General features: G+C 35.1%; 2 protein-coding genes across 4 annotated transcripts; one reads left to right on the forward strand and one right to left on the reverse strand.

Annotated features, from left to right (window-relative positions):
* The first annotated feature begins 3,614 nt into the window (after nucleotides 1-3,614).
* LOC107921291 (actin-interacting protein 1-2) lies at nucleotides 3,615-9,005 on the forward strand. Of its 3 annotated transcripts, none has more exons than XM_016851167.2 (7): nucleotides 3,615-4,111; nucleotides 4,261-4,422; nucleotides 5,164-5,350; nucleotides 5,762-6,184; nucleotides 7,088-7,495; nucleotides 8,332-8,635; nucleotides 8,695-9,005. In XM_016851167.2, exons 1-6 carry the CDS (start codon nucleotides 3,720-3,722, stop codon nucleotides 8,587-8,589), a joined length of 1,830 nt encoding a protein of 609 aa, XP_016706656.1. In that variant the 5' UTR covers nucleotides 3,615-3,719; the 3' UTR covers nucleotides 8,590-8,635; nucleotides 8,695-9,005. The 3 variants fall into 3 exon arrangements, with proteins under 3 accessions (XP_016706656.1, XP_016706653.1, XP_016706654.1); XM_016851164.2 differs by having other exon boundaries at nucleotides 8,714-9,005; XM_016851165.2 differs by having other exon boundaries at nucleotides 8,332-8,621; nucleotides 8,714-9,005.
* A 1,807-nt stretch (nucleotides 9,006-10,812) lies between these two features.
* Nucleotides 10,813-15,855, reverse strand: LOC107922399 (beta-glucuronosyltransferase GlcAT14A). The gene is made up of 4 exons (XM_016852419.2): nucleotides 14,333-15,855; nucleotides 12,085-12,160; nucleotides 11,880-11,995; nucleotides 10,813-11,762 (listed from the first exon to the last, which is right to left on the reverse strand). The coding sequence occupies exons 1-4, from the start codon at nucleotides 14,814-14,816 to the stop codon at nucleotides 11,248-11,250; spliced, it is 1,191 nt and encodes a 396-aa protein (XP_016707908.2). The 5' UTR covers nucleotides 14,817-15,855; the 3' UTR covers nucleotides 10,813-11,247.
* Between the last annotated feature and the right edge of the window lie 640 nt (nucleotides 15,856-16,495).

Consider the following 16,495-nt stretch of genomic DNA (forward strand, 5'->3'; position numbering starts at 1 on the left):
CGGAAAATGTGTGGCTCTAGCTCATGCGCTGTGTATGTATTAAGAAAAGATAAGTTACAGTATTGCCCTAAAACATTAAAACTTATATTGAAAAGATAAGGTTATCCTTTACCCGTTCTCACAACTTGTCTCCGCCAATCTACATTATTATAATCTCGATGGAAGTTAGCCGCGATGTGTCAAATGTAGTAAACGGATCTCCATTGCACACCGGAACGTCTAATGGCAGCAATGAATCATATCCCTCTATCGGAGATGATGCAAATATTATCGTTGCTAATAACATACCTCCACAGGTTTGTAAGGAAGAATTCCTACGATTCCATGTTCTCCTTATCTACGATGGTAAATGCTATCGGAAGCACGTTTTTGTTCCCTTCTTGAGCAACCGCAAGAAGTAGGATCTGTGTATATTTTTCGTATAGCCAGGTCCCATCTACTTGGACAAACGGCTTGCAGTTGGGAAATGTATGCACATATGGATCAAACGTTTAGAACATCCGATGGAAAATTCTTTTTTCCAGTTGTAGTTGGTCATCTAGACTGTAATAAGGTCGTGTTTGTAACTCAATGACAGTCCCTGACACGTACTCCTGCATAGCGGCTATCCATCTTTGTAGCTTATTATACGACGCATTGAAATCCCCGTACAATTGCACCATTTCCATTTGTTTAGCTATCCGCATCTTTCGGTATGATACTCGATACTAAAATTGTACCTGCATTTCGACAATCAGTAGCGAACCTTTAATGGTTAGCACGTCCTTCACCATTGGCATAATACACGTACAGATAGTTTTGGAATCAAGTTTTCGATGATCTTCTATCATACGTGTTGACGTGCATGTGTGAGGCCCAAAAATTTTCGTATCTCCCATATCTGCGACTTTTGAATAAATACGGCTCGTACCTACCAATTGCAGCCTTCCGCCGACTTCTAACACTCCCCAATATATAATGTCGGTTTAGACACTGTGACTTTGTAGTCCACTGATATATTCATGTTATACCACTTAATAGCAAATACGCACTTTTCCTTACTTTCGAATCTTTGGCCCACAAACAACTCCTCAAGATCGAAATCTACGGCCAGCTGGTGAGTAGGTAGTATTTCAGGGTACTCTAGAAACCCAACTACGTGTGTCGCATCGGGGTCTATGAGTGACATGTGTGCCCCAGGATTATTGTGTATCACAATACATCGAATCTGGTTCTTGACTGAAGACACGTTAATGTTTCCATCGTCATTCAAGTCTTCGTTGTAAATATCATCGGGGACCTCGTCCACATCGAGATCACTATCACTATCGACCTCGTGATCATAAGGATCACTATTATCATATCCATCATCACCAGCCACATCAATATCGGATGCAACATTAAGATCAATATCGATCCCGCGTATAGTCGATTGACTATCAACGTATGATATTGGAGCCACCATACACGATTCTTGAGCTCCATGCTCTTCACCTAATGCAGTGAGATCTTCAGTTGGCTCCACACCATCTAACTCAGCAAATAACTGAATTTATGCATTTTGGTTACTCCGATTCCCATAATAAAGAGTGATCATTGTCTCCACGTCTTCATAGTCTACAAGTTCCATTTCGGTGAATTTGATGAGATCTGCCGAAACTGGAAACTTGTAGAAAAGTTTTGAGATCCTTCTCCCACAACGTCTAACAATTTTTGCGCTAATCATTTCCTTCATATCATCGAACGAGACATTTCTATTAAATCTCATTGCTATTTGCTGGCGACATTCAAATATACATCCAACGGTTGTTGTCAATATTATTCCATCGAAATAAACGTATACAAAAAACTGATTATCCATATTCAATACTCAATCTGTTAAAAAAGAAATAAAAATTCTCAAAACAATTTCGAACAGCAAAAAAATACTTACATACAAAATTTAATGAATAAAAAGAGACCAAAATTATATCAATATGTAATTTTTTCATTTATAAGCTTAGACTTTTTCAGTTCTCATTTTGTACATGAACAACATTTATCTTTACATTTAACCAATTAAATTTATTTCTACGTTTTCTTCCATCTCCGATCATGTATCTTCCTCTAGGAAATTCTCTATATTAAATTCAAAATTCTCTTCAAATTCATCTTCTACAATCCAATTTGAAGATTCCTCAAGATCTTCTTCCTCTTCAATCTTTATAACGGGTATTGAATTTTGAAATTCTTTTGGTAATTTCCTAACTACTAATTTATCCATCCATGGTATGTCAAACACATTTTTCTTCCCAATCAACTTTCGTGAACCTACACTTTGTCTTGCTATTTTCCTTGCTCCATAAGAGATTATAAACTTCACGAAGTATATAACTAGATTCCAATAGGTTCGTGGTACCAATGTCTTCCAAAGTTGGTCTAAAATGATTTGATGCTCCCGTTCTATTAATGTCCCTCTAAGAGTTAAGTATTGCACTTTATTCTTTGTAATCAGTTCATGACCATTCCATAACCCTTCTTGCATCTTTTGATTTACGGTAATAAGGTGTTGAATGATGTCTTCTTCTGGTTTCATTCTATAATCTTGCAATTCTCTCATCATCTTATCAACTTTCTCCTTTTGTGTTGAAGTTATTATCTCATCAGGTAATGTCAAATTTATTGTCATTTCTAACAAAATATTTTTATTTCGATTTTCAGTATTTATCTATTTTTTTCTCCTGTTATCACTAACTAACAGTTACTTTATAATAGTTACTAACAAAATAACTTTCAAATATATTAAAATTTTTAAAATATAACACTCATAACCTAACAAATCACAATAAATCTTAAACAAATAATTAATCTAAACTTACTAACAAAATAACTTAAAAATTAATATAAATTTACATTTATAATCTAACAAATCACAATAAACAAAATAACCTTAAAACAAAACATAAAAATAACACTAAACAAACTATATAATACTAACAAAATATTTTTTTCTCATCATAATCTATTCTATTTGGAAATAACAATAAAAATAAAAATACGTTTTCTTTCTTTCTTTCTTCTCTTTTCTTTCTTTCTTTCTTTTTTCTCCCTCTCTTCTTCCTTATCTTCTGCTATTTTTTTAACAGATATTTAGTATTGAGCCGGATGGGAGGGGGGAATTTGGTACTAGTGCCGCCTATCAAATAGGAGTTACTGGTCCCACCTATCAGATAGGCACCATACCCCTGCAGTACATCCATATAAAAATACGGGTTCTATACTATTCTAATACAAATGTGGTGCCGCCTATCAAGTAGGCACCACTATTAAAATATTTTTTCAGTCAAACATGTCAAATTTTTAAGGTGGTGCCGCTTGCTTGGATGTACCATTTATAAATAATTTGTACATACCATTTAAGTAATTTTTTTATTTTATAATATACAGATAAAAAAGCCCAACAATGTCTATATTGCAAACTTTTTGTTTTCGATGTCCAAATAAAAATTTATAAAAAATTAGTGATCAAATGCATAATTTACCCAACATACATATAAAAATTAAAAATAAAAATTCTAAATAATATATATTTTTCGGAGTTAAAATAAAAAATAAAAAATCGAAGAAGTGAAGCAAATGTCTAAAAAAACAAGAAAATCAGCGACCAACTCGTTCAAAAAGCTCCCACCTCAATTCCCGCACTTTTCCTTTCAACTAAAATCCTCCAAAACAGTCTCTTTGCCAATCACACACACACACAAATGGCTAGTCTCATTGAAACCTATGCCTGCGCCCCTTCCACGGAACGAGGCCGTGGAATTCTAATCTCCGGCGATCCCAAAACCAACTCCATCCTTTACTGCAACGCAAGGTCCGTTTTCATTCGTTACCTTGACCGCCCTCTTCACATCGCCGTTTATGGAGATCACAGCTATCCCGTCACTGTCGCTCGTTACTCCCCCAACGGCGAGTGGATTGCCTCCGCTGACGTCTCTGGAATTATACGAATCTGGGGTACTCATAACGACTTCGTTTTGAAGAATGAGTTCAAGGTCCTTTCCGGTCGGATCGATGATCTACAGTGGTCCCCTGATGGCTTAAGGATCGTTGCCTGTGGCGATGGCAAAGGAAAATCCTTTGTTCGCGCTTTTATGTCAGTACTCCTTATTCTACCTCTTCTATTCCTCTCTTTTTTATAGTACAATTTCTGTTTCATAATCTGAGACTGTCGCTTGAGTAAAATCAAGATAATATGAAAATAGTTAGATTTTTATTAGAGTTTCTGTGATGTTGAATTTAAAGGTGGGATTCGGGGTCAACAGTGGGGGACTTTGATGGCCACTCGAAGAGGGTGCTAAGCTGTCATTTTAAACCGACGAGGCCATTTCGAATTGCAAGTTGTGGAGAAGATTTCTTGGTGAATTTTTATGAAGGTCCACCCTTTAAGTTCAAGTTATCTCACAGGTAGGTAATACTGTTTTCAATTGCTCTTACCATTTATTAGGCGTTACATTTACCTGATATTTTTACTTTTTTCGTTTCCCTTAGTGGAAAATGAGTAATCAAAATTAGCAATTAAAAATATGAGAACAATAATGATAAACCAAAAATAAAATAACTAATCAGACGAACCCTAAATTTCTCAGGTAGAATGCCTTGGTCTTAGTGAGGAAGACATTTCATTGATGGTTTGTTCTTGCTTTCATTATTCATATGTGCATGCATGTTTTATGGCGGTCACAAAAGCTATGGCCGTGGTGTCTCAGGAACATAAATTAAATTTGTCAATGATGCAAAGAAAGATGCATTTTCAGTGCCCGCATCAATCAGATACATGCATTGCTACTTGTTACAACTATTTAACGCTTCATTTCGAGAATAATCTTCTACTCAATCTTAAGATTTGCCTAAACTGAAAAGTGTGCACTGTTTGATTATAATAGAGACTAACAAAAATGAAAAGAGTATTTCTTGATCTTATCTTTCCAACTACACGAGTCTATATTTATAGACAAGATATTAAAGCTGCTAATCTGTTCAACAAACTAACTTCTTTAACAGCTTTTTAACAGCTAACTTCTTTAACAGTCTAACTTCACAACTGCTTAGGAAAGTATGAGTTTCATTAGGAAAATAGTATTCCACTGGTTCTTAAGATTTATGTTAGTTTTAGGGTTATTCAAGGAATTGTTTTATGATGTGCAGGGAGCATTCAAATTTTGTCAACTGCATTAGATTTTCCCCAGATGGCAGCAAACTAATTAGCGTAAGCTCAGATAAGAAGGGTATAATATATGATGCAAAGACTGGCGACACAATGGGGCAGTTGTCCAGTGAAGATGGTCATACAGGTAGCATTTATGCTGTTAGCTGGAGTGGAGATGGTAAACATGTAAGCATCTAGTTGAGTATTTTATTTAGTTGTTTTGATAAGGATCATGCCCTGCCAATGCAATTATGCTTCTGACATTACTCTCGCTTTTGTGAAACTTCTTTAACCCAAATGCAAGTTAACAGCTTCGGCTTGGTTTCATTATTCATATGTGCATGCATGTTTTATGCCATTGCATTTGTGGGTATAGTTACATGTATCCTTTTGGAGAATTCCAAACTCCTTGAAATTTATATTTGACCACTATCTGAATTTAGGCTTAGAGATGTTGACAGGCTGCGGATAATGGAGCAGAATAATAATATTTTTGGAGGGTAGTACCATCTTATGCATTTAGGAGCCTTTGAGCTTATTGGCTTGAGATTTCTTACTAACCATTTGATTTGCGCTCTATTTTATTGATGAAACCAGGTACTAACTGTTTCTGCTGACAAGACTGCCAAGATATGGGAGATTTTTGAGGATGGTACTGGAAAAGTAAGTAAAACTTTGGAATGCTCTGGATCTGGTGGAGTGGAAGACATGCTTGTTGGATGTCTGTGGCAGAATGGTCATCTCATTACAGTTTCCCTTTCTGGCACAATTAACTTATACTCTGCTAGTGATCCTGATAAACAACCATTATGTTTGTCTGGACATATGAAGAACGTAAATACATTAACTTTAATCGAAAGCAACGAAAAGATTATTCTATCCAGCAGCTTCGATGGATCTATCCTTCGATGGACTCCAGGGACTGGACACAGTGGCAAATTACAGAGGAAAGATAGTTCTCAAATTAAATGTTTGGTTGCTACAAAAGAGGAGATAATGACATCTGGATACGACAATAAGGTGAACTTATACCAAAAAACACATTGCATTTTCTTATTGTTAACAAAAATATGCATTAATAATCTCTGTTATTCAGTTCATCCACCACTAAACAGAGAAAAATGTCAAGACAACTTTGTTCTTCATATGAAGTTCAGTTATCAAGGACTTCGAATATAGCATTCAAATGAAATTTTATTTTACCTGTTCAAGATAATTACATTTGCATCAGTATGCTGTTATTACGATCTTGCAGGGGAAAAAGGTGGCGCTTGTGGAAGCATCTATAAAATTTAGTTTAGTTCATATTCCCTAATCTATAAAAAGTGTGGTAAGTATAGGCGACCTCGCATGAACTGATGGTTGCATTTCAAATGACTGCTAGAATGGTTTAACTCAAACATTATATAATCTTTATTTTAATTAGCTTGTTGGAGCAAAGAGATACGGTTTTATTTGCAACCGGAACGGGCAATGCAGAGACCTCGATAAAATAAATTAACAGATGAAACTTTGGGGTAGGATTTGAATATTTTCTGAAGCATTTGCTAAGAATGTGCTGTATAAGAACTAGAGTTTTAAACATTGTTGAAAAGATGTTGATTATGTTTGATAATAATCAGAATGATTACTTTCTTCCTAGCTATACAATACCCAATCTTAAAGAAATTGCAACACTTGTCTTCTGTGGCAATATGAAGAATATCAAGGTTCCTTTTTCAGCATGATGGTTGTAATCTTGATGAATGTTTAAAGTGTCTCTATCCATACACGGGTCACCTGTAAAATTCTTTTTATTGTTCAACATTGATACCATCTCTATCTAGATAAGTAATTTCAGTGATTTATATTCGCTGCAAACACTCTGCACCTAGCTTGAATACTAGTTTTTTCTTCTGTTGACAATTCCTCAGTTAATTTCAGGTATGGAGAATTTCTCTTGATCAAGACAAAGCTGGAGAGGCAGAACATATAGATGTTGGCAGTCAACCAAAGGACTTGAGCCAGGCCATTAATTCCCCTGATCTGGCTTTAGTTTCATTGGATTCTGGAGTTGTATTGCTTAAGGATATGCAAATACTTTCAAACATCAACCTTGGATTTTCAGTGACAGCGTCTGTTATTGCACCTGATGGAAGTGAGGCAATTGTGGGGGGCCAGGATGGTAAGTTGCATATATATTCTGTCTCAGGTGATTCTCTTACAGAAGAAGCAACCCTTGAGAAGCATAGAGGTCCAATTAGCGTAATACGGTATTCACCAGATTTTTCCATGTTTGCTTCTGCTGATCTAAACCGCGAAGCAGTTGTTTGGGATCGTACCTCCAAAGAGGTAGCTTGAACTCCATATTAGTTTTAATATGTCCTAGCCTTCCAATAAAACTTGGATGGTAGCTTGATTCATCCCATCTTTGAGATGTAATGTTTGGGGGGTAGCAACCATTATGTTCATTACTTATATCTAATTGCTTGACATTTCCTTGATGTCAAAAGTAAATCGGGGAATACATATTCAGTTAAGAGAGATGGTTTCCTCCTTAACAAGAGTGGATGTTTCAAACATCTTTCCCAAAAGTAATGTCCTACATTATTATGGGATTCAGATCCATCATTCTTATTCAATCGGGGACATTACTCCTTGATAATCAGTCTTGTTTGTGGTCATCCTCTAGTTTCTCATTTACATTTGCTACATTGCTCCAAAGCCCTTGTGGCATGGCCATAGTTCTGGGTCTGCGGAGTCTCTTTTAGGACTGATAGTGGAATGCTAATTATGTTTGGAGTACTTGATCATTTCTTCAGTTATCTGGTTATTTGTGTTTGATTTTGGCATCAACTGCTAGGTAGAAACCTGTTTTATTGCATGAAGCAATTTGCTAAAGCTCTCAGCTTTCTAATGTTGCATTGTCTTACAGCCCGAATATGATATTATAAAACTAGTTTTAATTTGTTTATGATATCTTGAGCAGCATTATGCACATTTCTGTTACCGCTTACTTCAAATCAAGAAACAAAAATAAGGTGTGTTGCCATGAATGGGCCAACAAAGTTTCTGATTATTTTGAACAACAGGATACTTTAAAGTGCTTTTAGAAAGTGTGACTGGATGTATTAACCACCATCTTTTGCTTTGTAGCTAAAAATATGGTGTTCCTTATCGTTTTGCAGGTGAAGCTTAATAACATGTTGTTCCACACAGCTCGTATCAATTGCCTTGCTTGGTCTCCTAATAGCACTATGGTTGCTACAGGATCACTAGACACTTGTGTAATCATATATGAAGTTGGGAAACCTGCTTCAAGTCGCATAACTGTTAAGAATGCTCATCCTGGTGGAGTTTATGGTTTGGTTTTTATTGATGCCTGCAATGTGGCTAGTTCAGGGGAGGACGCCTGCATTCGTGTCTGGAAGATAGTGCAGCAATAACGCAAGCAGTGCATAAGACACGAATAATGCTGATTAAATCTTTAAAGTTAGTGAATCCACATTCATTGCTTTCTTACTACATCTACATTTGTTACCACATGATAGTTGTATAACTGTATTTCAGGACACAATTTCCGTTCTCAAATTTTGTGCCAAAGAATAAAATGAAAGCAAAAAGGAGCAGGTAAGCAGCTTCATCAAGGGTTTTGGTGAAACAGGTTTGCATATATATATTTTCACCTGGATTCATGATGTAAAGAGGGAGCATTGTGCCCTAATGATACTTTTTTAAGGTTACTCCATATAGAAATATCTTTATCCAATGCATTAGAAATGATGAATAAAGTTGTCAACTGTTTCCATAAATATATATTAATTAGCACTTAAAATGTGCCCTAGAGGCACTCTTCCAACAATTCTTTCATCATTCATTACTCTTTTTTTTTTAATTATGAAATGCTTATAGCATCTTTGTACAGTTTGAGGCCATTTCTTGTGAGATTAGAATCATGTTAATAATTTTTTTCTGCTCTTGAGGAAAAACACTTATGTTTGGTGTGATTGTCAAATCTGGTGATATGGCTTTATTTTGGTTTAGTTGGTATATACATTCCAAGCCACTGAATCTCAAGAGGGAAAGGGTAGTTGTGAGCATTAATCCGAATTCCCAGCCAATTAGGTGCTTTGGGGAGTGGACTATTGGGGCACCATGAGGGCAAAGCTCTATTATAAAATAAAGCAGGCAGCATTTGAAATTAGAGGTTATGTATTGATGTTTCAAAAGGAAAAGAAAATTTCATTTGAAATTTTATTTGGTTTCCTCCATATGAAATTTGATTTTCCATTGATTTTTTTTGTTATTATTATTATTAAGGGGTAAAAAAAGCTTTTGTATTTTTTAAAAGAAAACCAGGTCAATCTAGTCCAACCTAGTGCTCAATTAAGCCAACACTTGTTAAAAATGCATCAACTAAGTTTTGACAACGACTTTCGTTGTTGATCGTTATTGTGTTGATATGGTCATTAATGACCATTAAGTCAAGATTGTGATGTTGATATGGTGGTCCATGTTAGCAATGATGGTTGACATAAAACTCTCATGTTATCAAAAATAAAAATATAAAAGTTATTAAAAAAATTCAAGTTCAAAACTAATCTAAATAAATGGGTGTTTAAATTCATTTGAATCTCAACATCTTTTTTTCAAGTTCATTCTGAATATAATTTTTAAATTATAAATTTTTTTTAAAATTTAAATAAAATAAAAATTATTAATTTTTTTATAACTATAGAAATTATAATAAAAAAAAATTTGTTGTGCTTTCCTTGCTATTTCACATGTAAATTTCACTTTTTTATAAGCTTTTGAAGTTAGTGTTGCTTTTTTTATTTTTTTAATAATTCGGTAATTGTGACAATGGTGTTTGAAATTATTGGCATTTTTCTTTTGTTAGTTGTTAGTTTTTATGTAGGATGTACAATTGTAATGTGGAAAATCATTGTTATGATTAAATATGTGCATAAAATAGAAAAATGAGACTTATGGTAATAAATTTATTTACCATAATGGTAAATTATAAGATTTTAAGTTGACATTTTAGATTTTATTAGTTAAACAATTCTTTTATTGTCGTGTTTATTAAGCTTGAATTTTTTTAATAATTTATATTCTTTTTGAAAAAAAAATTCTGATGCGGACCACCATATTAACATCACGATGGCTGATGGCTGATTCAACGATCATTAATTCCTACACCAGCACTGTAGTGGTCAATGATGAAAATTATTGGTGAAAGGGCTTAATTAATGTGTATTTAATATCTAGAGGTTTATTGGAAAGATTTAATTGATCGTTTTGAAAAAGCATAGGGGCTATATTATGAAATAATTTTGGTTTTTTTTTTCCCTCAAACTAGCTGTTAAATAAAGAAGTGTAGCCAATATAGTTTGTACTTTTCCATCCTTGTTTTGTTGGACTCATTGGTGTTTTGCTCCGAACTTGTTAAGCGTATTTTAATGTAATGAATGTTTCATCCACGTATTTTTTTTATTCTCATTTCAAGACACTCTGCATTTCTTCAGTAAAATACTAACTACAAAGTATAGGCATGTTGGTGGTGGAAGATGACAATGACAAACTGATATTAGGTAGATTTAGCAAAGGTTTAAAACTTAACTTGATACCAACACAAATTAAACCATGTCATAATGTGCACGTTCTCATTTCATCAGAAAGAACAAAGATTCTACTGAATAATTAGTTCAATGATAAATAGTGTTAAACAGGCTTTTCTCACCTTGTTTTCTAAGTTGTTCTTACACTTTGTAGCCATAAAATCGTCCTATTGCTGGTATGAGAGAGGGAACTATGGGTGCAATATAACACGAGATTTTAATGAATGATTTTGTCTTCCAACGTCAACGTGAAGGGTGGGTACAACATATAATAACAACAGCATGCAAATGGCACCTCAAGAGGGAGTTCCTCTTACTCATTCTGGTCTTACCATTGAATATGAACCCTGAAGCCAAAGGCGTCGACCAAATAATGTATCTCATCTGATGGGTATTCTTTCGAACCTTTCATGAAATTTGGTTGCAGGATCAATGTACCGAGTCTCTGAGATATTCACTTTTTAGCTCGCACTTCACACCCCTTCATGTGCACTGATTGGACGGTGAATTCCAGTCATCAAGAAGGTTTAGTATAGTTTCCTCTAACTTCTTTGCCTGTGGTCCAGGCTTCAAGACATTAACATCACCCCATTGTGAGCAAGGATCTACCCACCAGCTTCGCCGGCCAGTGCACCATGCCCCTGGGACAGCTCGGTTTCGCCCACACTTGAGGATCTTTTCATCAATCATGTCCAACACAGGATCATCTTTCTGAAACTGTCTTGCAAATGCTGCTCCACTTTGAGCCATTTGATCATAATCAGAACCATTGAGAAAGTGGGGTTCTGTCTTCGGAGGACTGTCCCAGATCATATATCTTAAATCACCGTTTACAGTAGTGTTCTTGAACTCTGGTGAATTGCAAATGACAGAATGAAAATAGCTTTCTTCGGATAACATAACATTGTTAAAATACATCAGAAGGGTCCGAGGCAGATTATCCCACCCGAAAAGGCAAAATTCCAGAAAGGATCTGCTTAAGACAACCCATGGCGAACCTGCAACTCAATACCAAACTGTTAATAACTGTAGCATCTCCAAAGAAAAGATGTATATAAATATATATATATAATTTTCATGAAATGTAAAGCAATAATATGGATTATAGACTTTGCCTGTGAACACTTTAAAAGCATCAGGCATTAGCCGTTTCTGCGTAGCGTGAAAAATTTTAGTCCTCCTAGCTAGGTAAATCCCTGGGTCAACCACAATAGGCAGGACCCGTTGATCTCTGCATAAAATCCGAAAAAAATGATTTAGATTTAATCATGAATGTGCAGCAGAAGGATCTATAGATCTCATAAAAAGGGTTTTGCCTACTCTTTCCACCCAAGGTCACTAGTATGATCAATGAAATTGAGGTCCCTCCTAACAGAGGAGAACACGTGGGACAAATCTGAGATAACAAACACAACCAAAAAAGAAAAAGTTAGATACAATTAAGAACAACAAAAAGCACGATGAAAATGGAAAGTAGCATGATGAGGGACAAATAGGCATAGCGCGCAAGCAAGAGAAACTCCCACCATTGATACTGAGAAAAAGAAATGCAGGAAAGATAGAGGGGGACATCTGAGATTTTTTCCAATACGACATTGAAGCACCAATGGCGCATGTGTCAGTGGGCACCTTGATTCCTTTATAGGTATTTTATATTGACCCTGAGAGAAACAAATAATAGGAGGCTATGGGATAGAGGACTTATAGCCTAGTAGCATTGGTAACAAGTTTTAGGATTTTCCATTGCATTCAGTCTAAAGCTTCTCTGTAGCAGAAAATCAATCTAAGATTTTCAATGTACCCTAAAGACAATAAGCAGAAACTAATTCAAGTTTAAATTAATGTTTCAGAAAATCGGTTTTGATGTGATTGTTCTTAAGTATTTAGAAATATATTTAACTTTAAACAAAAAGTGGTATAATAAATAACTGCATTATAAACCTGAGTTCCCTAGTTGCAAAAGTGTTACTTTGTACAGACTCTGCACCCAAGCATAATAAAATAAGTAAAGAGCATCAGAACTCAAGCACTTTCAGCTCCATAAACATATTTGCACATAAATATATAAATATATATATATATTCATTAGTTCATTATGAGAATTTGTCTCACCACATATATATACACACACATACATACTCATATAAAAACCTTGTAACACTTAACAATCAATCAATCATTTAATAATTTATAATAAGTCAGACAGTAGCATAAACTTCAGATGCAGAGCACCTAGCAATAAAATCAGTATCAGTATACTAACTTTTTTTATTTCTTTTTCTGAAGATAAATTTAGCTTACTTTAAGAGTGTTAACCTCTGTTCGTACATTTAAGTAGGCCATTAACAAAAAACAGATACAGTCTATAGCTAGAATGGTTTCTGTAGAAGAAAATACATTATTTATTTTCAACAGGAAACGCAAATGATAAAATATTCTATGCCCTCTGTTTGTATTGGCGCGAGGAAAATGGCCTTCTGTCTAAATACCTAAGTGTAATAGCTTAAGGATTTAAATTCATACGTAAAACAATCAATAATTCTAGAATCGGTGTGCCAACAACAAAGTCTGGCCATCCCTAAATCAGACCTCGAAATAGAAACACTAGAAATGCTGGACCAGCCAAAAAATAAGCCAACCACTGCTCTATCAGAGTAAGAAATATTCCAACAGGCAGATCCCTTCACTAAACTAAAAGTTTTAGCAAAACTTTGCAGATTTAGACCCAAAAAGGAAAATGTAGGACTGAAACCTCATGAATCATCAATATAATAAGCTCAAAACACTCAAAAATCAGCTTCAAGAGAATCTTTGTGTCATAGAGGTAGGCAAAACACTAGATGCTTTTGATCTAATCTGTTCTCAGGACCAGATATGTCTTAGAATAAACTATGTTAACAGTTCTTATCTGATTGATAGCTTTCAAAGTTTCATTTTGGCAATGTTAAAATCGCCTCAAAATGTAGATTGCTAGTTTGCTTTCATCAAGAAATCTTTCTTTAGTCAGAAAGAAAGCCTACATTTTAAGTAAATTAATAACTTGACAAGCCAAAAATGAATTCTTGCAATCATGATAACTTGAATAGAACAAGAAACTAGTTAGAAACACTATCAAAATCAATAATTTTCCTTTGATAGTGTACAACATTTCTGAATCATATCCAAATTTAGACAGTGGGAAAAATTCTAAGATTGGAAACATTGCACCAAATTTTGGCAGAATGCAAGCGACCAACTCAAAGAAAACCTTTTGATTGAGGTAAACTGTTCATACTGATTACAGAAATTCCCCAGCAAACATCCAACACAGAATCTTCAACCAATCCAATTGATCATAAAGAACACCTTAAGCAGAAAATCTTAGGTCCATTTCTTATTAAACCACATATTCTATACCAACCAAAGCAAATTCAATCAAATACCAAGTGATTCCAACTAAATCAAGAACATGTAAATCCAAAATTAAACATTTCTCCAAATCAAAGCCTCAATTGTCATAGCTACTCCATAAAAAAGAAAATAATATAAATCCAAAAAACAAAAAAATAAACGAACTGAAACTGCTTACCATCTTGAGTAACTAAGGGATAGTCCAAAGCACTCAAAGCAATAAACCAATCCCAGCCACGATCAAGCTTCATCAACATAGCAGCAGCATGCAACGTGGCAGCAATATGTGTAGAACCCATAGAAGAAAACCTATCAGGCTTCCCTATAACATCCACATTTTCAAAGCTCCTAACAGCAGGCACAGATTTCAAAGCCAAAACCAACCTATACCTTTCCTCATCGGAAGCGTCAGCACCAAGTTGCAGCAAATATCGATTCCTGGGATGATAGACAGCAAGTAGTAGCCTAAAGATCCGATCCTTATCACCTTTTCCACCAAATAAATAGTAAGCAAAAGCTGGTGGAGAATGAAGACCATGTTGGACTAGAGAAGGGAAAAGCCTAGGGGAGCTGAAAACAGAGATCGAGTAAAGTAAGAGGAGGAGAATGGAGAAAATTGTTGTCGAAAAGAGAGTGAAAAGCCATTTCTTTTCAGCTCCCATAACCCTAGTGTTTTAAGCTCCTCAAAAATTGTAGCTTTTGATTTAACGATTGAAGTTTCTTCAGCATATGGATTTATTGATGATCAAAGGAGGAAATCCGAATCGAATTTGTATTTTGAAATGTTTCAAGAAATGGGTATTTGGGGATCTTTGATTTCAGAAGACTTAACACCATAGTCGATTATAACAAAATTTAGGTCAGACAGTAAAGTTTCTCCCTTTTTTCCCTGTCGAATTCTCTCTCTCTGATGTCAATAAAAATTATTAAATCATTTTGTTGTCTTCTTGTATCTAAAAGTAGTAACTGTTGAAACCGGTTGGACCGACGGTTCAATTATATACATTGAACCGGAAAATAAAAATAATAATCTTAGTTCTACTGTGTGGAGGCCGGAGGGAAGAGGAGTCGGAAACAGAATGTGTTCCCTAAAACAGTCGATCGTGACTGTGATGTGGAACCACCTCTGGAATTCTTGCACAGTGAGCATTTGCAGACTTGGCTATCTGAGTATGTGTTGGCACCATCGGATTCTCCACCTTCAATTATGGTTATGCTATTCAGCCCCTTTCCTTTTCCTCAACGAATCGAGAAGCCAAAAACAGAGAAAGGAGAAATCCTTCCACTTTCCGAAAACAAAAGCTCTTAAAAGAGTAAAACTTGTGTTCTTTCGTTTTCTTTTAAATGTAGAGAAAAGGAAATGTGAACATTTTTTTTTAAAAAGGAGGATTTTATTTACCGGCCACGGTGGCCCGCTGCCGGTGACAGGAGACTTTTGGGTCTCCGGGGCGGAGCCTCGCCTGAGATAGACAGCAAACAGAAACAGAGGAAACAGAAAAAAAATATGAAGAAAATGTTTTAAAAAAAGAAAAATCAAACATTCTTGTTCGGCCACCATGCCCACCGTCGGAGACTGGAGAACCGTTGGGTTATCCGGCGGCCAGCCTCGCCGGAAACTAAACAGACAGAGGAGCAGAGAACTGGCAGCAAAACAAAGGAGTTAAAACGCTTTTCTCGGATGAAAAAAAAGAGTTAGTTTTCAGTGTTTTTTTTTTTTTTTTTGAGTTTATAATCAAAACAAATGGGGAATTTTCGTCAAAGTCCCTCCGCGTCTCCACATGTTGCAGTGAGGAGTCGTCGCAAGGTCTATTTCCAATATGGGTCCCTGTTAGTTTCCATTACCTTTTATTTTAGTCCTTATTTCAGAAATTTTGACCAAATTAATTGCTCCTTTAACCCCTCTGCTTTCTTACATCTTTATTTCGAGTTGAAGTCTTTTTAAATTTTATTTGATTTTTTATTTTATTGATTTGTTATTTTCGAAACCATTTTTTTGAAAACAAAAATTTAGTTGTCAACTTTAAAAAAACAAAAATTGGAGTCGCCACCGATCCTTTATTGAGGTGTGATTGGCTCACCCTAAAAACGATTCTGGTCTGCGAATTTTAAGAAAACAGGTTCGGGAGTCAGTTATGTAACACCCCTTACCCGTATCCAACACCGGAATAGGGTACGAGGCATTACCAGAACACATACACTTGTAAACATATTTAACCGAGTTATAAAACTTCATCTAAATTAAATATTTTATTCAAACATTTATATTTTCAAATTATATCCTCAAAATATTATGATCATAATAATTAGGGTCTACGATACCCGATACATACTCATGCAATTT

Source organism: Gossypium hirsutum, chromosome D01, assembly GCF_007990345.1.
Source record: "Gossypium hirsutum isolate 1008001.06 chromosome D01, Gossypium_hirsutum_v2.1, whole genome shotgun sequence".
NCBI lineage: Eukaryota > Viridiplantae > Streptophyta > Magnoliopsida > Malvales > Malvaceae > Gossypium > Gossypium hirsutum.

Coding starts and splice junctions, on each gene's coding strand:
- LOC107921291 (XM_016851167.2), top strand. CDS start 3,720: ATGGCTAGTCTCATTGAAACCTATGCCTGCGCCCCTTCCACGGAACGA. Junction 4,112..4,260: donor TCCTTTGTTCGCGCTTTTAT/GTCAGTACTCCT, acceptor TTGAATTTAAAG/GTGGGATTCGGGGTCAACAG. Junction 4,423..5,163: donor AAGTTCAAGTTATCTCACAG/GTAGGTAATACT, acceptor TATGATGTGCAG/GGAGCATTCAAATTTTGTCA.
- LOC107922399 (XM_016852419.2), bottom strand. CDS start 14,816: ATGGGAGCTGAAAAGAAATGGCTTTTCACTCTCTTTTCGACAACAATT. Junction 12,161..14,332: donor TCCCTTAGTTACTCAAGATG/GTAAGCAGTTTC, acceptor TTGTTATCTCAG/ATTTGTCCCACGTGTTCTCC. Junction 11,763..11,879: donor TGCTTTTAAAGTGTTCACAG/GCAAAGTCTATA, acceptor ATTGAGTTGCAG/GTTCGCCATGGGTTGTCTTA.